At 38.9% G+C, this 21,576-nt stretch overlaps 1 protein-coding gene across 6 annotated transcripts in view; it reads left to right on the plus strand.

Annotated features, from left to right (window-relative positions):
* Ocrl (Oculocerebrorenal syndrome of Lowe) overlaps positions 1-21,576 on the plus strand; it is a 102,107-nt gene that overhangs the window by 51,201 nt on the left and 29,330 nt on the right. For all 6 annotated transcript variants that reach the window (XM_068229397.1, XM_067154418.2, XM_068229399.1 and 3 more), the window contains 6 exons: positions 4,833-5,003; positions 7,084-7,246; positions 8,842-9,020; positions 12,510-12,731; positions 17,701-17,836; positions 18,121-18,300. In XM_068229397.1, coding sequence (XP_068085498.1) covers positions 4,833-5,003; positions 7,084-7,246; positions 8,842-9,020; positions 12,510-12,731; positions 17,701-17,836; positions 18,121-18,300 — 1,051 coding nt within the window. The remainder of the gene's footprint in view (positions 1-4,832; positions 5,004-7,083; positions 7,247-8,841; positions 9,021-12,509; positions 12,732-17,700; positions 17,837-18,120; positions 18,301-21,576) is intronic.

Consider the following 21,576-nt stretch of genomic DNA (forward strand, 5'->3'; position numbering starts at 1 on the left):
AACACATTTATTGCCCTTAATACCTGCTGCTTAGACATATTTCTGAACTTGGGATTTCTGTTCCTTATAATTGTAGCAAAGGAGGACACTGCTGTGTCTAACTGGTTAATATTGGAGGGGGAAGCTGTTGTCTAAAAAACTATCTCCCGAATACAAGCTGACAAATACAAGCCCCAAACCTCGCGGCCACTCACTCTGTGAAATCAGTGCCAAGTTTTACCAAGGAATTATTTCTTTGAAGTATCCTAGTGGTGTAATTTTACACTCCACGACATTTAAGAACCTAGAAGGTACGTATGTCGAGTACTCAGCCTGCAGGCTGGTTTCATCTCCATCAGATACACCATCAGCTGTTATAGATTGCAGAGGCATAACTGAAGGTGCAGACTGGCCATTTCCTGTTGCTTTCCTCTCCAAGACAGTGTTGTTATATATCAATCTACCAAACCCACTGAAATGCACACATCATCTCACCCTATGAATAACACTTGCACACTGTTAATCACGGGTACAAGCTGTATAAGGAATGACGTTACAGGCATCGCTCATACCTCGATCATTTTCATACTGTCAAAGCAAAAGATGAGATCGAGACTGATCAGTGAAAGTAACACTCTTACCCATACTAGAAGATATAGTGCATTGTAAACTCGATATCTCTCCAGAGATTGGACCTTGTGTGTCATTAACGTGCAAGTGAACCATCTTACTTTACACCCATCGTGTGACGTATGAGTGCAAGACATGGGCTATAACTAAAGAAGATATGAACTTGATCAAGGCAGCTGAAATGGAAGAGTTTCATCAAAGTGGTAGCTCCCTCTGTGGACTGGTGGTAGTGTGTCAGCCTCTGGATCTCAAGATAGCAGGTTCAAACCTGGCAGAGGAAGTTTGATACTTTGTGCCATACGATGCCGGCATGTAAAAGATCTCTGTTGACACGTTTGGTGTTTACCAGATGAAATTAATTAAAGCCCAGCCATTGGCACTCAAAAGACATTCGGTTTGCTTTTTCATCTAGTCGGCCTGGAGGAAAACGAAAGATCAAATTTGACAAGCAGACAGCCAAAAGGCATCAAATTAAAAGATGCCTGCACACATAGTAGTTGAGGCCATATGATTATCATCATTATCATCATCATTCCTGTGAATGTTAGTTAGAGATCCAACATGGGGCACCTTGGGCGACCTCACAATAAACTCAACGGGCTTGTCAACAACAATGCATTATGCACAGCTACTGGATGTTTTTTTTTAAAATTGCCGTGCAAAAAGTATATGCCATGGCCATAGAAAAGAATCTCTCAAAGGGACTGTGGGTCCACAGGGGCCTCTGTTTTTGTGACAGATTTTCCTGGACACTCCTATAGTGACAAACATGGTTTTCTTATTTTCACTGAATGTGGTAGCCCTGTTGCTAGATATGATTTGTCCTCTATCGGAGGCAATATGAACACTACAGTCATCACAGCCGGCCAGTAACAACACAGAAAATAGTCGCATTTTGCTAATATACACGTCCCACTTTTAATTCATCTCTATAAGTAAGAATGGTTCTTGGGGCAGGTTGGTGAGTTCCTGGCAAGCATAAGGGAAGGATCTCTCCTCTCTGCTACTTCAAATATACAGGGTTATTCACCTAGAATGTTACACGCAAATAACTTCTAAACCATTAAAAATATCGGCATTCCATTTTTGTATTCATAAATGGTTCCCAGGAGCTTGTAAGATAATGTGCTACGTATTCTCATGGTGTGATTAATAAACTTGATATTGATACTACATATTTTTAAATAGAACGGCACAAATTCATACAGCTGGTCTAAAAGTTCAACTGCATACAAGTTCAAATACAGTATGTCAGTATTTTCAAAATCGGACAGTTAGTTTTTGAGATATCAATAAGAACAGAATGCACTGTTTTGCATGCCACATCAGACAGCGTGAAGTCAGACAAGGACACATTGATGCGCAAGCAGGTTCTTGGGTGTGATTTCAGCCCCAGAATGGATACCAGGATTGTAAGCATATCGTACACATGTGATGGGTTTGCGAAGTGTGTATGACAGGACAGGGAGGTGTGATGTTTATAAAAGGAATAAAATAATTACTTTGACTTCAAAGCTATAATTGTCACTGGTTTGAGTGTACAGTACATACTACGGTATGAATTGAGAAATAAACATAATACAGGACACCGGAAGAGCTCCTTCTAAGAAATAAAATTAATAGTGTCCGAATAATCTCCCTTCCCCGTTGTGTTTGCCAGTCATACAATATTGTTACACACCCAAGGTATGTTACGGTACATCACATTATGTGTACGGTACTTTACAGTACATGCCTGGTATCCGTTCTGTGGCTGAAATCAGTGCCAGGAACCAGCTTGCATGCCAGTACGTCCTTGGCCGACCATATGCTGTCTGATGTGGCACGCAAAAGCCCAAATGTGTTCGTATTGATATCTCAAAAGTAACTGTCCAATTTTGAAAATACTTACATATTTGAACTTGTACACATTTGAACTTTTAGGCATGCTGTATGCATTCCTGCCGTTCCATTTAAGAATATGGAGTTAGTATCAATATCTCGGTTATTACTCACCCCATGAGAATAAGTAGCGCGTTATTTTACAAGACGCTAGGTACCATTTACGAATATGAAAACAGAATGCCGATATCTTTAATGGTTTAGAAATTATTTCCGTGTAACATCTTAGCTGAATAACCCTGTATAACATAAATTTTTTAATAATTCCAGACATGGGGGAACAATACCAAAGCACCACCATCAGAATCGTTAACAAGACAGAACAATAAGGAAAAAGAGTACTTGTGGGACTTTGCCAAAGTTGACAGACTGCAGGATGGAATGACCATACTGTAGGCCTAACTGACATGGTACAGGTCTGGATTGTATACAGAAAAAAATATCTAGGAAAGGTTGTTAATGCAGAGGTTGAACTTTACCAAGATCTAAAACATAAGAGAATACATAAATAGAGATAGACTTGGACTTGATTTGGGCAACTGATATTGCTACATTGATTGTTGTTGCAAACATAGACATAAGAAAGCAATTTGGCATTTTGCTGATTGAGGGGAAAACGCTTGAAGATGACTGGTAGTTTGGACACATGCCATGAGCAGAAGCAAGTACAATTGCGAAGCTGGGCTATGTGGTCGGAAGTCGCCAGAAAGACATCTAAGGGAGGACCAGAGCAATGATAGTCTGATGCACTGCATGATAACATGAAGAAAGTAATCTCTACTCCGGCATGCCTCACGACTGGATGAAATGAAGACATTGGCAGGACAAACAGTGATGAATGCGATGACAATGATAGATATTGGTTAGAGGAGAAATCCCTAGGATAGCAGTTGGCGGAGTGGCTTTATTCAACATCATCTTGATTGGTTGGAATTACTGTATGGGAATGAAATGTGAGCAATACATGGTGCAGAAAGAAAGAGAATAGAAGTGTTCTAAATGTGGTTTTATGATGATGATGATGATGATGATGATGATGGTGTGTTGGGTAGATCGAATCACAAATGAGATCTGAATTAAGTTGGGGAGAGGAGAATAATTTGGATGAATTTAGTCAGAATAAGAGGTAATAGATATCGTTCTCAAATGCGATTTTATTTGATGGAAATAAATATCACACAAGAGCATGTTCACTTCCTTGTGAAAATTACTTTATTTTCACAGTAAGTCACAACACACAATTATACACACTAGCAAGTGACACTACAACACTTAATATCTGAATACCCTGAAGTCGATTCTGACAAGTACAGATATCAACAACACTGACTCGCGCAGTATAACATACGCTCTCTTCAACTCACCGACTCCACCTCGGAGCCCAACAGTCACTCAGAGTCCAACACTTGCCCTTGAGTCCAACCTGACTGACTCACTGACTGACAGCATGATATATATACTGTTCGATCAACCGTCTAGAATTATCGATTTCTGGAAGGGTTCTTACAACACTCTAATGAAACACACTCGAAACATCGATCGACGAGCTAGTCTAATGGAGTACTCAAACTTTCCTTACTGTTTACCAATACACATGGAAATTTCTCCAACATTCCTAATGTCTCTACATGTATCTGGATAATAAACTTACAGTAAGTTTCCAGAACCCTTTGTATATACCAAATTATAGTAGAATGAATCTAATATATGAATATTATAGAGTTTTTTACCACTTTCGACTATATAGATTTTGAGGTTAAACCTATACACAATATGTATTTGAGGTTATACAAATTTATAACACATATTTACAGGGAAACCGTGTATTAGTCATATTTAACACTTAATAAAAGATTATTTAGCATTTAATAAAATATGACCAAAATATACCACACAATAATTGGAGGTCGTACCTATGACATAGATAGGACCCCTCTCTGAGACATCCAGGACTTGTCCAGTTGGTTTTTGAGAGAAGTGAAGAGGGCTCTGAATGAATGGCTGGGGAAGACTTAAGACATGTACATGGCAGACAGATTAGAATAGAGTAGATGTTTGCTGCAATAATTTGGTAGAGATGAAGAGGTTAGGATAGGACAGGTAGCCTTGAGGTGTTGCTTCAAACCATTCTTTGGACTGATGATCCAGACAACGTCTGTTGTTGACTCTCTGAGTCAGATAATGTTCACAGTATTTCTCTTTCTGTGAATGGTATAGTGGCTCTGTAGTAATCTCTCTCTGGAAATCTAAATTTCTCAGTTGCACTGGCTCTGATGATGTTTTTGTTTATTTATTTATGTACAGTATGTATTTATTTACTTATTTAATTATTTTTCTTCTAGGATATTCATTGGTACTTGGAATGTGAATGGGCAGCCTCCAACGATACCTCTCCATGACTGGTTGGCCCAAGATCCTGAGCCACCGGACATCTACGCCATTGGCTTCCAAGAGCTGGACCTTAGCAAGGAAGCATTTCTCTTCAATGACACTCCACGTGAAGAAGAATGGCAGTAAGTGATGCAGTATTCATTATCATCGTATTCTGTTATAATTTTGTTTTTAAGTGTTCATTATGATTATTAAATCTGAAATATAAACCACTATTATTGGCTTCTCATCTGAGCACCTGCAGTTTGAATCTTTGGGCAATTCATGTGGGATATTCGAAATAAAAAGTGGCTTGGATTCCACATGAAACTAGAGGTCCCGTGATTGTGGCCACAGTATCTACAGACACGTAATGATTCAGGCTTGATGATGATGATGATGATGATGATGATGTTTATTGTTGTTGTTTTGTTTTGGCCAACTAAGGACCATGTCATTTCAGCTGTTTCCTTTGAGCTTGGAACGTGAATGGGCAGCCTCCAACGATACCTCTCCATGACTGGTTGGCCCAAGAGCAGATAGGATCTCGCAGAATTCCGTATTGATGTTTATTATTATTATTATTATTATTATTATTATTATTATTATTATTATTATTATTATTATTATTATTATTATTATTATTAATGAGAAAGTCAACAGATTCGAGTACCTGTGGGAATAGCTAGAACCTAATAACTCACAAGGGGCAGCACTAATAACCCGAATTTTCACATTAGAGTGTAGAGGTGTGCATTGAGTCTGGAGTGGGTTATTGCTCAAACGTAGTCTGTCTGATTGAGAAAGGTAAAAAAAGCTAATGAGCCTGGTGTGGGCTGGCGACAAAGTTTAGACAGGCCCAGAGCCAAATGGGCCTTATTAGGCTCAATTTGCCCAGATAAGCTCATAGACTTGAGCACATTGTGCTTGGAATGGATTTGAGCCAAGTCGGAGCAAGAGTCTAGTTTAGGACTTGCCAAGCTAGGAGATAAATGTTTGGTTGCCAGCTGAATTGTCAGTAATTGTATGTATTACATCACACAGTTTTCCCCTTCAACTACAAAGCTATTTATGGGGCATTGGTACATAAGAATGTTATTTTGTATATGAACTCAAAATGTTAATCAGAAGTATTTGGAAAATGCAGTGTGTAAACAGATATTAAAGTATTGTGGAGATGCGGATTTGAGCCAGTAACGATTGAGACTAGTATTGGTTGACTTACAATCATGGAGCGAAACAAACTCTGACCTGTTTTGAAGTTTACATTTTTTTTTTATTAATATCAGATTATACATACAGTAGTAAATTAACATTTTCAAATGTATACGACCAAGAAAATCTTCCTCATCATTATGAAACTGGCAAAGCAAAGTACGCTGGGTAGGCAGACATACAATGGGATTTCACAGAAGTCGGTATTGACCCCACTGGCTACTACTCAGGTTGATGATATCATCCGTTCAGTTGAATCCGACCATCGGCGATTCTATGAATTAGTGCTCTCCAAGTTGTCTTGTTCCACACTTCCTCCTTTAGTTGTTCCAGGGTGAGGGTTGTGTCTGTTTTAATGGTGTCTAACCAACGAGTCCTCTGGCGACCTTGTCTTCTTGTACCGCGGATTTGAGCCAAGTCAGAGCAAGAGTCTAGTTTAGGACTTGCCAAGCTGGGAGATACATGTTTGGTATATATATAGAGACAATAAATCAACTCGTGCAAGTTCACGCACAGAATGGTAACCAGAAATTGGAAACTCAAAAATGTGTCGATGCAAGAAAGAAATGGCGGGAATGTCCAAGGACATGTTCGGCTCGCCAGGTGCAGGTCTTTCGATTTGACATCCGTAGGCGACCTGTGCGTCGTTATGAGGATGAAATGATGATGAAGAAACACATACACCCAGCCCCTGTGCCAGCGAAATTAACCAATGATGGTTAAAATTCCCGAACCAGCCAGAAATAATTCATAGTGAGAGGATGAGAAAGTTTTGGGAAGATAAGAACAAGAAGACCAATGGTTCTGTGTGCTCCGTAGAGGGCAAGCTCATATTATTAATAATAATAACAAGAATAATATCATCCTATATGTGATGATTTATACATGATTTGTTTACATCTTTGGCTGGATACTGTTTCTTACACAGTTTGATATATTGCTTGTGTATTTTTAATTTTCTTCACAATAATTATACTGTATATAAGTACTTTAATTGTGCAATTACAGAGCTGCTGTGATGAACAGCCTACATCCCAAGGCTCATTACCACAAAGTGGCGTTAGTTCGACTAGTCGGTATGATGTTACTCATCTTCGTTCAGGAGCAGCACATGGCGTACGTTCGTGCTGTAGCTACAGAGACTGTCGGAACAGGCATCATGGGGAAAATGGTAAGTGATATTTTGTATTTTAATATTATTTGTAAGGAAGGGAACAAATGGGTGTTTGGTTGTACTCAAGAGAGGAAGATAGGATCATATACAGAAAGTAAATACAATACTAGGCTAGTGTAAAAAGAGAGAGCGACAGAATAAAGAGCCAATGACAGGCTCTGCATGTTCTCAATCTACTGCCGTCACAGATAGGCAGTCTCCTCTACATGCCTGATTCAGCCAGAGCCAGACATCATCATCATTATTATTATTATTATTATTATTATTATTATTATTATTATACACTGTGCATTTCACATACAGTACAAAACATACCCCTGGCCATAAACAGTAGTTGGATGAGGGGTGGGGGGAAGATTGAGTGGCATAGTTTAGCTGGTAAGATACTGGAGGTTAGATTTACCAACCTAACAAAGAGAAAACTTAACAAATATTCTGTTGGACATAATCAGTGGTTTTACGGTCCGGCTCCATGGCTAAATGGTTAGCGTGCAGGTCTTTGGTCACAGGGGTCCCGGGTTTTATTTCTGGCTGGTTCGGGAATTTTAACCATCATTGGTTAATTTCGCTGGCACAGGGGCTGGGTGTATGTGTTTCTTCATCATCATTTCATCCTCATAACGACGCACAGGTCGCCTACGGATGTCAAATCGAAAGACCTGCACCTGGCGAGCCGAACATGTCCTTGGACATTCCCGCCATTTCATTTTTTCAGTGGTTTTACAAATACATTTTATTTTCCTTGATTTTTAAAATTTTTCCTTCATCATCATCTTAACATTTTCCAACTATAGTTTCCTCGGTGTGGTGTAAAACTGCTCGCCATCTTTTCCTGTCTTCTTACTTGTTCTGCTCCAGGACATGTTCCCATCTGAAACCCCTCTTGTCCACATCTGACTTCACTGTCTCTATCCAGCATTTCCTTGGCTGTGGTTTTTTTCCTCGGACATTAAGCTTGAAGTATTTTCTGGCAAGTATCTTGCTCTTCATTCATAATATGCCCATACCACTGAAGTCCGTGCGCCTTAATTACATTGGTAATAGGGACCTCAGTACCAGCTGCACTCCTATTTACTTCATTCCTGATTTTGTACTTACACAGAAAGTGGACGTGCAGTTAGGGTCACGCAGCTGTGAGCTTGCATTCGGGAGATTATGGGTTCAAACCCCACTGTCGACAGCCCCGAAGGTGGTTTTCCGTGGTTTCCCAATTTCACGCCAGGCAAATGCTGGGGCTATACCTTCATTAAAGCCATGGTCGCTTTCTTCCCTATCCTAGTCCTTTTACGATCCCATCGTCGCCATAAGACCTCTCTATGTCGGTACGAAGTAAAGTTGATTGTAAAAAAAAAGATTTTGTACTTTCGAGTAGTTTGATTCTTAGTTTTAATGTATCTCATTTTTGATATCTGAATTCTGCTGTAGTGATTTACTAGAGTACATGCCTATAAACCATATGTGACAATTGGTGAAAAGTAGATGTGATATGTGGTTATTTTTACTTTTTGTGGTATTTTGCAGTCTCAGAATAGGTTTCTTTATATCCTTCATTATATGAGTTTTCATGCTGACTTAGTTTGCAACTATTTCAGGGCAATAAAGGAGGTGTAGGAGTGCGTTTGGACCTACACAGCACGTCGATATGCTTTGTCAATTCCCATCTAGCTGCCCACGTTGAAGAGTATGAGAGGAGAAACCAGGACTTCCATGACATCTGCTCGCGAATGAGCTTTACTCGTTTCCTGCCACCGAAAGGCATCAAAGACCACGAGTAAGTTCTAATTCTTTTTTAATTAATTTTTAATTGACTCTTTATCTCCAGTATGTCTGCTGCAGAATCCTCGGAAATCATAAAGCAGAGAGTGCCCACAACAATTGGAAGGAGACAGAGCTCATTTCAACAGCTCTATTTGAAGACAGAATGAGTTTCGTCAAATGTTCGTACTTGCAAAACGTCTACATTATGTCCAGGGTTAGATGTTTATTTTTTTTACTTTTTTCAAGTGTATCGCCGAACAGGTTTTCGGCATTTCCCTCAGGGCACTGTATAGTCACTAGGCTTTCAGGCAGGAATCGAAACTGCTCCTTATTAAGTAGCTCAAATTTAGTATTTAATATTATCGTATACGATTATGTTATTGAGACCAGAACAGATGTTGCACCTTATATACATAAAGCCATGGGAGGTTTTGGAATTGCCTATTACTGTTTTCGTCCTAATATTATAAGACTGGGAATTTCTTATTTTTGTGTTAAAGTGTTATAAAAACCGCAGTTGTTTTATTTGCTCACGTTACATTTAAAAACTTTGTATCATTTCGCACTTGCACCGACTTGTACAGCGAGCACACTTTCCAGATGAGCTCAAGGTCACGAATAATCGTAATTTCGGAAGTGTTAATGATATTTTTTCTCTTTCCAGTTTGATTGTGATTAGTGATGGGCAGAACTAAATATAATGCATTCGAGAACTTGAGGATTGACACTTTCAAAACCATATTCTCGAGCTCAACATAAACTTTAAAAGTCGATGTAGACCTAATATACGCGGTACAAGATTTCTATAAACTGACTAGGAACAGTTTACCAGTGACCAAATTATAATGGAAGATTAAAAAAAAAAAAAAAAAAGGGATTTTGCCATCATGTTGGACGCTTTTGTATCCTATGTGCTTTATTTTATTAGATTAGAGAATACAAAACTACTTGTGGTCGATTGTTGTTTGGCTTGGCGTTACGGGTATTAGATTTTTCGAAGAGTTTGGCTGATCGAAGTTGCTGAACTGAAAGAAGTTTTCAAAGGAATTTGACAAACTTTTCAGAGGAAACTGACAGAGTTTCCCCGGTAAAACTGAATGTAAAGTTTGGAGATTTTTAAGTCGCGTAGCATTAATTAACGTTTGAAGCCAGCCCCATGGTCTAACTTGCCTGCCTCTTGCCTGGAGGGCACGGGTTTGATTACTGGGCAGGTCAGGCATTTTTACGTGGATATGAGGGTTTGTTCCAGGTTCAGTCATTCTACGATTACCTTTAATTGAGGAGCTATTTAATGGTAATACGGCGACCCCTGTTTAGAGAGCCAGGAATAACGGCCTCGTAATCTGCAGGCATTCGGACAGAGGGCAGTCGCTTAGTAGGCGGAAGTAGTTTGCTTTGGTTCAGGGGCGTTTGTAAGATTATAAGTATACATATTCCATTCTTGTGATGTTTAGCCAAATTGTTGATGCTTCATTTGTTCCCGGATTTTTCGTTTTCCCGTGTTGTATGTTTTTTTCCGTGGTCCCTCCAAAAACTGAGAATCAAGGTTCCATTATATAGTTTTTATGTTTCTTTAAATTTTGTGTTTAGTTTTGCAAATTGTCCAGGGTTATTTCTAGTCCTTCCATGTCCTCTCTAATTTTTTTAATTCATCCTACTTGTTGCTTCAGATTCCAGAGTTTCTCTATATGTTTTATTGGTAATCTGGTTTCTGGTGTCCTTATAATGTGAATAAAATAAGAGATCCTCTTCTTCTGTATAGTAACTGTGATGGGCTCCAATTCTCTGTACGGCACTTCATTTGGCACTATCCACCATTGTCCATTTGTTGATGTTTTTTTATTTATGCATGTTCTAGCTATTCTACTCTCTACTTTTAGGATTTTGTCAATTCTGTTTCTCTGAGCGACTTTAAAAAGTCATCTCTGGTTCAACCACAGTCTTGTAATGATTTAATTTTGTTTTGATTGACAGATATTTTTTATTGTATGTAGACCATGCTCATTTTTGAGCTTTTATCATTTTATTAGTTCTTTCTTGCCATGCAGGTTTCTCGTCCAACTTGTATGCTATAATTTCTCCTAGGTATTTAAATTATTTAACTATGTTTACTTTTGTATTATTTATTGTTATGTGGTTTATTACTTGTGGATCTGCTACCATTATGTCAGGCTTAAGCCACACCTTATACCGTATTTACTCGTGTATTAGACGACCCACACCCTCCTGGTTTTTCGAGACAAAGAAAATGAAAAAAAGTAAATCTCGCATACAAGACCTCCCAACATAATTCATCAGAGAAGAACAATTATTCTACTTTGAAACAGGTAGAAGCCTTACTGCAGCTCTGATGACATCACACAAATTTGTGAATAGTTTCATCCTTACGACCCACACAATGAAAACACCGTTGAAGTCATGCGGTACATCTGTATTTCATAGTTAAGGAATGTCCCCCTCCATAGCGTGGGTCTGCTGCAGCTCTGATGATGTTGCACAATTAGGCGAATAGTTTTGTGTCCAACCCACACATTGCAAGCATGCATCAGTCTTGCTGTATGTCTGTGTTTTGTAGTTAACGATGTCTGCCAGCGTAATGGTTAGCACAATCTCGATCTCGGGAGTCTGAGTTTGATTACCGGAACCGTACTGCCAGAGATTTACGAATGGCAGGAAGGTTGATATGCGTTAAAAATGGTACATGTAACTCCCCTCCACTAGGGGTGTGTCTAAAAAGTGATGCACCACCTCGGGATCAGGAAACGAGTTTACTTTGGTTAAGTATTCATGGTTGTTCCTATTAATATAGCAGGCAAGGTCATTAACAAAGTGATTGTTTAGTATCTCGTAACTCGGTCCAATATAGGTATTTTTTTGTTGAGAGATGTAGGTTTAAAGTTAATTGTACAGAGGACCACATACCTCTGGCAGCCAAGTGATCCGTTCAGCTATGCGAAGTTACTCCGGACCCTAGAACTGTCAGGTTAAGTATACCAGACGTTAAGTCACTGAGGAATACCAGACAAATTTAACAACTGTAATTAACTATGTCTTCCATGCACACTCTCGATACTAAATATCCTGTGATATACCCAGAGGGTGAAACACATCTTGTAACTGTTCAAATAAATAAAATATAAAAAGTCATTGCTTTTGTGGAGGATAGAATGATACAGGGTTATGGAGGATGCTGAATTTTATTGCTTGAGAGGTCTGGGGATAGAGTTCATAGCCTGGGAATTTGGGTGGTTTAACCTCTGCCAGTAAAGGTCTTCCTGAGGTCATCATAGGAGGCAGGGATATTAGCGGTTGAACAAATTCAATTTACACCAGATAGTGTTGTTTGATATGGGTAAAAACTGTTGTAGGTGCTGATTGTTGGTAGTTTTGATGGAGATCGTCAGTATCGTAAAGTGAAAGAAGTAGGGAGATCTGGAATAATATTAATTAATATTAATCAAAATAAAATGATTGCTATAGAAACTGATCTGGTTCTTTGTAGCCAGATCTACTGGTTGGGAGACCTCAACTATCGTATCACCGACATGGATCCTAAGATCGTCAAGGACCACATCGAGCAGAACGATTTTCAACCCATACTGAAGTACGACCAGCTCCACCAGCAGCACAACATCCAGAACGTTTTTGTGGGCTACAAGGAAGGCACGTTAACATTCCGACCAACTTACAAATACGACCCTGGAACAGACAACTGGGACTCCAGGTGTGTAATAAGTCACTTTGCAGATCTGACTGATGGTATATTGGTTGTGCATGTAATTGCAAGGACTGCCTACATATTTCCATTGCCATCACTTGCTAAATTAAGCTGCTGAGTATGTTTCAACATAATTGTTTCCCCACACCAGTTTCCTAGGTATAGTTAACGAACACACTCCTTTTCAGTGTTTTCATTTACCACTCCTCTGTCAAGACTGTATCTGAGCTGATGGCATGATAGCAAAGTAATGTAGTCACTGGCTCCTGACAAAGGCAGCAGTGTATGAAGGTGTGAAGACTGTCTTTGTCTATTTGTGTTTTCTTTCTGTTTCTCCCTTTTTACTGTGTTCTACATATGACAATGACAAGTTAATGTGTGAAAAGGAAGAAGGCATTGCGAGAATAAGCAGGGATGTATTATGAGACTGTTGATATAGTGATCGTACAGTAGCTGCAGGACCTTCAATTTATATAGAATTCAAACGCTTGACTTTTCATCTTCAAAATCTCACATTCATTCGTTGGGATTTGTAGTGGAAAGTATAGGAACTTCCTGTTAAAACAATAACCACCACCACCAACAAGAAGAAGCATGATAGACAAAGGAAGAGACAAAAAAATATAAAGACAAATACAGATGGTAAACAACGAGGAATGCAAGAAAAATTAGAAAAGGAATCCAGTGGGTCAATATAAGATGGAAAGAAACAAATGAGTGCAAATTGAGTCATATGTGACATTCTTCAGGAAACCATACCTTAAGTCGCATGACCAAATTTTATGCTATGTAGGAAAAAGGCGGGAAGGGCGAGGAATATAGATTTTTTAGATTTGAGTGCCATCTGTTAGCGTGATGCTTGAACTAATTGATGAAAGGAGTGACAGTGATGTGACAGTACGGAAAAGTCTTCAAAATAACCTTGTAAACAAGCTGTGCAGTCTAACAAAATCCTACCTTAAGTTGCAGTGGGAATTGAACATTATACCAGTAATGTGAGTCATAAATTGGTTATCGATTATTGGCTGTGTGTAGTTTCAGAATGATCTTTAAAATATCCACATTATTATTATTATTATTATTATTAACATTAACATTAGTACTATTATTATAATTATTGTATCCTTATCTTACTTGTTCATCTTAAGACAGAACTTCTGCGCATATGAATGCCGCAAGACTAAAACATTTCTTTTTCACTTTTTTCAAATTTTTAACATGTTTACATACTTATTTCTGGAGAATCAAATTCCTAAATGAAAATGAAAATCCACAGTCTGTTTCCAGTCATTCTACCAGGTCAGGAATGGAATGAATGAAGACCCCATCTAGTGGCGGGGATAGGAATTATGCTGGCTGCCGAAGCCTGTCGCACTCCTCTAGGGCAATGATTAATGAATGACAGATGAAATGAAATGATATTGCAGAGTGATGCTGGAATAAAATATGACAGGGAAAACCGGAATACCCAGAGAAAAACCAGTCCCGCCTCTGCTTTGTCCAGCACAAATCTCGCATGGAGTGACCGGGATTTGAACCACGGAACCCAGCGGTGAGAGGCCGGCACGCTTCCACCTGAGCCACGGAGGCTCTTCAAATTACTAAATATTTATGAAAATTATTTTAATACGCAAAGCTAATATTTCTTTCTCCAGTGAAACAGATATATTATCGGGAGTACTATACCCTATTTTCCAATCAGTTTTCTAGATATTCAATAAATTCTGTCTTACAGCTACAAAGTTACATCAAGTGATCAGTTTTTAAGCTAGAGACTTCTGGTTTTCACAAAAATGATGCAAATTTATCTACTATTAAAATAGAAAATAAACCAAAAGGTATGGTTGGCTGCAGAGCGTCACATATACCAGGTGTATGCATACGTTTTTGTGGTTTTCGTGGTAAAGAAAATGCGTAATTTTCAAGGGAAATTCATTTTTTGTTTATTCAGAACGTCGTCCATCTTTCAGGTAAGTTATGAATACCATGCCACAAAAACTGCTCGTCTTTTGCAGCAAACCCTTCGTTGAGCCATTTTCCAATTTCCTCGAAATTGCTGAAGTACTGCTCCGCGAATGTGTGCGCCATTGATGCGAAGAGGTGATAGTCAGATGGCGCCAGGTCTGGGAAGTACGGCAGGCGCAGAAGGATGTCCCATCCAAGCGATTTCAAGGTATCTTTCACTGGTTTTGCTGTGTGAGACGGCGCATTGTCGTGTAAGAAAATCACTTTGCCATGTCTTCTGGCCCATTCTGGTTGTCTTTCAATCAATGCATGATTTGAATTAATCGTTTGTTGGTGATAGCTTTGTGCATTGACGATTTCACCGGCCTTCAGGAGTCTTCTCACTTTTGTGGTCTACCAGAGCATGCACTGTCTTTCACATTGAAATCACCACGTTTTAATTGTCTAAACCTTGTCTCGCATCTTCTAATTGATGGAGCGTGTTCACCACATGTTTCTACCAGCAAACTATGACTTTCTACAGCCTTTTTCTCTTAATTAAATAAGAAAAGCAGTGCATACTGCAAATGTTCTTTTTCAGGCGCAAGTGTCAACATGATCACTGAATGATACAACACAGACTCTAGTGTTTCGCGGACTCAATTTGTCTGTATTGGTAGTTTAATGTCAGACGAACAAATTGACGTATGTGTCATATTCATGCAGTGCGCACTGTTTGCTGGTGCCATCTGTTAGTGAAACTGGAAAAGACTTATGCATACACCTGGTATAGAAAGATAATATCATGGGTCACATGAAGACTGAAGTTCTGTCAACATGGCCCCTCAATGAGTGTTGATGCCTGCTCTCCTGATGAAACTGGAAAGCAGAAAGGACCTCGCTAGGTGCTGAGAAGAGATGGATATAGAAAAACTGGGATTGATGAGGACGAAGCCAGTGTATTGGAGGATGGCAGTGTATGAAAATGTGGAGAATGTCTGATTTATCCTTTCGTGTGTTTTCTTCTCTTTTTTTTTTTTTTTTTTTAATTTTTAATTGTGCTCCTGTCAATGTTTATATCTTTCTGTGTGATTTGATTACCACTTGTTTGTTCCTTTCCATATCGTGTCACTGTGTTTTTCATTAGTATATATTCCTAACTTCACCGTATTTTATGTATGATAGAACACTTGTTTTCTCCCTTACTTCTGCAGAATGATGCATGAATAATTCTCCGGCCACTCCTTTATCTGCAACTTGAAGAAATGGTTCATGGCACTTATGTACCACAGAGAGAAATTACTTTGTTGAGAGGGTGTGGCTTTTTAATATCAGGGATTTTAAACTGGAGCTAAGGACTGGTTTGAGGTCAACTCAGCCTGCATGAGAACATTTGAGGAGATAGTTGATGGTGAGTTCACGGCTCTGATCTAGAAAGCCAGCAGTAACAGCCGAAATGATTCATGGTGCTGATCCTGCAAGCCATCATGCTGTGCAGTGGTTGCTTGATAACTCGAGGCCCGTCAGGGCTACAGTGCCATGGATTGTTTGTCAGTAGCCTCTCTCACTAGGTTGAATATTCACCTTTATCAGATTATTTTAATTGATGTGTGTAACTGTTATGCGGTTAGGTTTCATGTACAGTTTTTCCAGTATGTGTTGGCATGTTTTTCTGCAAACACCAGCCCATTTGTAGTGATTTCTGTGCTAATTTTAAGTTTGCCGCCGATCGCTTTTCCAGTACAGTACTTGCTCTAATTATCGCAGTGAGGGTGGGGGCGTTAACAGCAAGATCCATAAGTATGCCATGGCCTTCCTTTCATGAGGTACAATTTCTTGAAAAACACTTGATTGAGGATTTAATGTTGATGGGACTAAAATTTCTGGACAGTTGATCTGGGAAATCGTTTCTTCGAAGAACGGATAATGCAGGATTTTTACAACGTGATTTAATTAGGATGCTTGTGGGACCACAAAATTTGAACATATATTCTGAGAAAATTTAGTTTCCGGGAACGGATAATCGAGGTTCCACTGTATCTGACAAAATTAAATTAGTCGTAAGAGGTGACTAAAAGAGGCCCCAGCGGCTCTTAACATGGGAGCGTGGTTTGTCGACCATGGGGCCCTTAGCTGAGTCCTGGCTAAATTAATTAAGAACTCTGGCATAGATTGTTCAACAGAGATCCAGTTTCTCTTCCATTAGGTAAAGTGAAAGGAAACATCCGAATTGACATTCAGGCAGTCTGAGTGGCATATTATCCGGTCGTCCACAGTTATAGCTGGCCCCGGGGTCTGGAAGTAGCACGTTTGCCTCTTGCACATAGGCGTCTGGTTCGAGTTCTAGGCCTGTTCAGTCTTTTTACTTGGACATGAATGCTGATTCGAAGTCCTCTCAGCCTACCGGGTATGCGAGAATAATCAGAAAGAGCTATCTGACAATGGTCAAGCAAGCCAAGAATAACGGCCAAGATGACCTTCGCACTGATCATGTGTCACTTTATAATCTGCAGGCCTTTCGGCTGAGCAACAGTCGTTTGATAGTTTATGGCTCGCCAGGGCTATAGCTCCATGTTTGTTTTTTAAGTATTGGAAACTAAAGTGAGTGCAATAAAGATAATTATGAAGAGATATACAATAAAGATTCTAATATTTGAATTTATTTTAATGAATATGGCATATTAATGTTATTTTGTTGCACCACAACATTCTGTACTTATATTTCTTTTGTACAATTTGTTTTACGTCACATCAACACAGATAGGTCTTATGGTGACGTATTCTGTACAGTTTCACCAGATAAGTGAGATTAGAGTAGACAAATGAGCTGAATATCCAAGGACAGATGGCTTCCAAACAAACAAGCAGACAAGTAAGGCAAGCATTGTACTCGACTCAGCCAGTGATTGGGAGGGAGGGGGGTGGAGGCAGCTTTTTCACATGTCGTCCAGTAAAATATTATCCACTTGTTATTGGAAGAATGGTTGAGACAACATCAATTGTAAATTTGAATGATTTTGCTTCCTTCCAGTGAGAAGAATCGTGCACCAGCGTGGTGTGACAGAATACTGTGGAAAGGAGATGGCATAGAGCAGATAGCATATCGAAGTCACCCGGAACTCAAGATCAGTGACCATAAACCTGTGAGTGCCCTCTTCAATTCCCAGGTGAGTAATATCCTGTAGAAACTGTCCAGAAATTTCAAAATTATTCTTTGTATTTAGAAATATAGCAAATGAATAGGAATGCAAAATGGGATAAACACAATGACAGATCAATGTGGAAAGATGGATGTACAGGAGGAGACAAGGACTTGCACTAGTATGAGACTGTTTATTTTCGTAAAATTATCACCACCAGTATGTAATGATTATCAACGTTGATGAATGTGTTTATTTAAGATCTTGTGAATTTTCAATGATACAGTTTATTGACATTTTAATGTTTCCAGATTCGAGTCATCGATACTGTAAAGTACCGCAAGATTCACGAAGAAGTGATGAAGAAGCTTGATAAGTTAGAGAACGAATTCTTACCGCAAGTCATGGTGGATAATACTGAAATTATATTTGATACTGTACATTATTTGGAGTCACAGACGAAGGATTTGATCATCGCTAACACCGGCCAGGTATGTTGTTGTCGCATAATAATAATAGTACGTAGTAATAATAATAGCTACGAATACATGAAAAATATATTGTGCTACTGAGTGAGTTGGCTATGTGGTTCTTGTCATTTAATTGTGAGCTTGCATTCGGGAGATGGTGGGTTCAAATCCCGCTGTCATCTGCCCTGAAGATGGTTAATGTGGTTCTCATTTTTACACCAGCCAAATGTTGGGGCTGTACCTTAATTACAGCCAACACTGCTACCTTCCCTGTCCTTATATCGCTGAAAAACATCAGTTAGTGCTGTTGAAACTCTAGCAAAAATGGGGGGGGTGGGGAGAAGAAAACTGTATCTTTTTCTAAATATTATACCATTGGTACAAGGTCCACTGTATGAATCAGTGAACACCACTTTCTTCTATTGCTTGCATGTCCTGGCCGCTTTTGACATTGTCCACACTACAGCATATTGTTTATACATAAGCATTAAGATGGTACGGCATGCATTGTCGACGATGGTGCCAGATGGCACCCTTAAGACATGTCCATGCCAACAAAGTCTGACTTGTGCATCAGTTCAAGAATTCATGCCACCCCTATCCTCATCTAATGGTTATATTACAGACATGATCATGCTGGGAAATTCCCATTGTCTCCCCATTAGACTCTCATTTCCAAAATATGGATAGAATGTTCAGTTCTCTTTGAGGTGGACCTACACTCTATGCTGTAAAATGCAACAATACATTATAATGTGCCACATGTCAGCCAGGGTAATGAATACAGAGAGAGGAAAGAAAACTTGCCTAGTTATGGACTTAAAAGAGGTGGTGGAGATTACAGTTTTAAGGGGAATTATCCAAGTAGCTTTCTAGCAGAGGACTCAACAATTGTACATTTGGGCAAGCATCCTCTGTGAAGAAAGGGAAATATTTTTATATAAAATGAATGTTTCAAACAAAATAATAAACTGTTGGCAGCCCTCACGATGGTTTTCCATGGTTTCCCATTTTAACACCAGGCTGTACTATAATTAAGGCCAAGCAGCCTTCCCAATCCTAGCCCTTTCCAATCTTTGCATCACCAAAAACCTTAGATAACTTAGTGCGACATTAAGCCACTATTACACGTTATGAGTCTCATTATGATAGCCGTATTGGAGTACAGAATGTAAGAAGTTTCAAACAAATTGTAAAGTATTGGATTGGTGGTTTTTAATAAATTTGTTTCAAACTTTTTACATTAAGCCACTAGCCAAAAAACAAAAGGTATAGAAGTACATAGAAGTAAGATGATTTTATATATAGGATACAGATATGAAACTCAGAGGATAGGAGAATACACAAGGGGGAATACAGCGGCAGGCCGTTGTGGGTTGAGACAGCAATAGAAGAGGTTGTTTCCTAACAGGTGTGCTGTGTTCCTTGGGAGTGGGGGGGAAGGGATGCACCGATAGAAAGGTGGGCAGTTTGTGATTTGTAATATTTCAGTTGTTAATTTTTTAATGTATAGTAATTGTGGGTAATTGGAAACCTCAAAAACTCAAAACATGGAAACACCCTGACTACACTAAAGGAGAATGGCAACTGGACCACGTCTGCATGGACAAATACCACCACAAAGAGATCTATAACGTCAAAGTCCTCCGAGGAATAGACACAGGTTCAGATCACTACGTAGTTAAAATTAAAATTAAACTCACTCCCCAGAGGAGACAACAAAAGCAAGCCCTTAAAACTAAAAGAAAAATAGATCCTACCCAGCTAATCAACAACAAAAATTACCAGAAAGCAACTGAAAAAATAAAAATCACAGACAAACTTGAAGACTTAGTACACAACCTTAAACAAATTGCAGAAGACCTAGCTCCAATTAAACCACGTAAAAAACACCAATGGTGGAACAGTGAATGTGATGAAACAGTGGAGAAAAGACATCAGGCATGGCTATTACATCAGTCCCAAAAGACAGAAATATCCTATCAAAAGCTAGTAAAACAGAGAAAAGAAACTACCCAAGTCTTAAGAAGAATAAAAAGACAACATCATAAGGACACCCTGCAGTTAATTGAAGAACAGTTCAGTAAAACTAAATCAAGGGACTACTACAAAACCTTCAGAAAGCAGCTCCAAAAATATGAACCCCCGACCCTACTGATCAAGGATGAAGATGGTAAGCTGGCCCATAACAATAAAGACAATGCAGAAATTCTGGCTAAACATTTCAACAAGCTTTTAAATTGTGAGGAACCTACAGAACTCCTTCATTTGGACACCAACACCCCGATAAAAACATCACCAGAAAACATCAATCCCCCCACAATAAAGGAAGTCTACCAGGCTCTGAATAAATTAAAAAACTACAAAGCGCCAGGAGAAGATCAGACCTTTGCGGAAATCTGGAAATATGCAGGAAACTCAGCAAAAGTTGCCCTCCATCAACAACTTGTCTCTATCTGGATTAAAGAAGAACTACCAGAACACTGGACAACAGCCCTCATTCATCCTCTGCACAAAAAAGGGGACAAAACCGACCCTAATAACTACAGGGGAATCTCTCTCCTAGATATAACATACAAAATATTTTCAATAATCATCCTTAATAGGATAAGTTTACAACTTGAGAAAGAACTAGGAGAATATCAAGGAGGTTTCAGACCCTGGAGGAGCTGTCCTGATCAGATCATGAGTCTTAAGTTGATAATGGACTATAACAGGAGAAGAAACAGAGATATGGTGATAACATTTGTAGATTTCAAGAAAGCTTATGATTGCATCCATAGAGAATCTCTGTTTAAAATTTTAAGACACCTCGGACTACACCCCAAATTAATAAACATGATAAAATTGACTCTCACCAATACCAAGTCAAAAGTGAAGTTTAGGGGTGAAACATCAGAGACATTTGAAATTAAAACTGGACTACGGCAGGGAGATGGGCTCTCACCACTATTATTTAACTGTGCTCTAGAAATGGTAATGAGGGAATGGTTTAGAAAATGTCCCCCCAAAATAAAGATTGGCCGAAAAATCAAAACAAATTGCCTGGGTTTTGCTGACGATTTAGCATTACTAGCAGTGGACATAAAAGAAGCAAAAACCCAGATATCAGAACTTCAAAACATTGCAAATAAAATTGGCCTCAAAATATCATTTGAAAAAACAGAAATTATGCCCCAAAAACCAACACAGCTAAAAGAAGTCACCATAAATGGTAATAAAATCAAAATAGTAACTCAGTTTAAATATCTTGGAGAAGTAATAACACATAACTTAAATGAAAAAATCTCAATCCAA

The sequence above is a fragment of the Anabrus simplex genome, chromosome 10, assembly GCF_040414725.1.
Source record: "Anabrus simplex isolate iqAnaSimp1 chromosome 10, ASM4041472v1, whole genome shotgun sequence".
Taxonomy (NCBI): domain Eukaryota; kingdom Metazoa; phylum Arthropoda; class Insecta; order Orthoptera; family Tettigoniidae; genus Anabrus; species Anabrus simplex.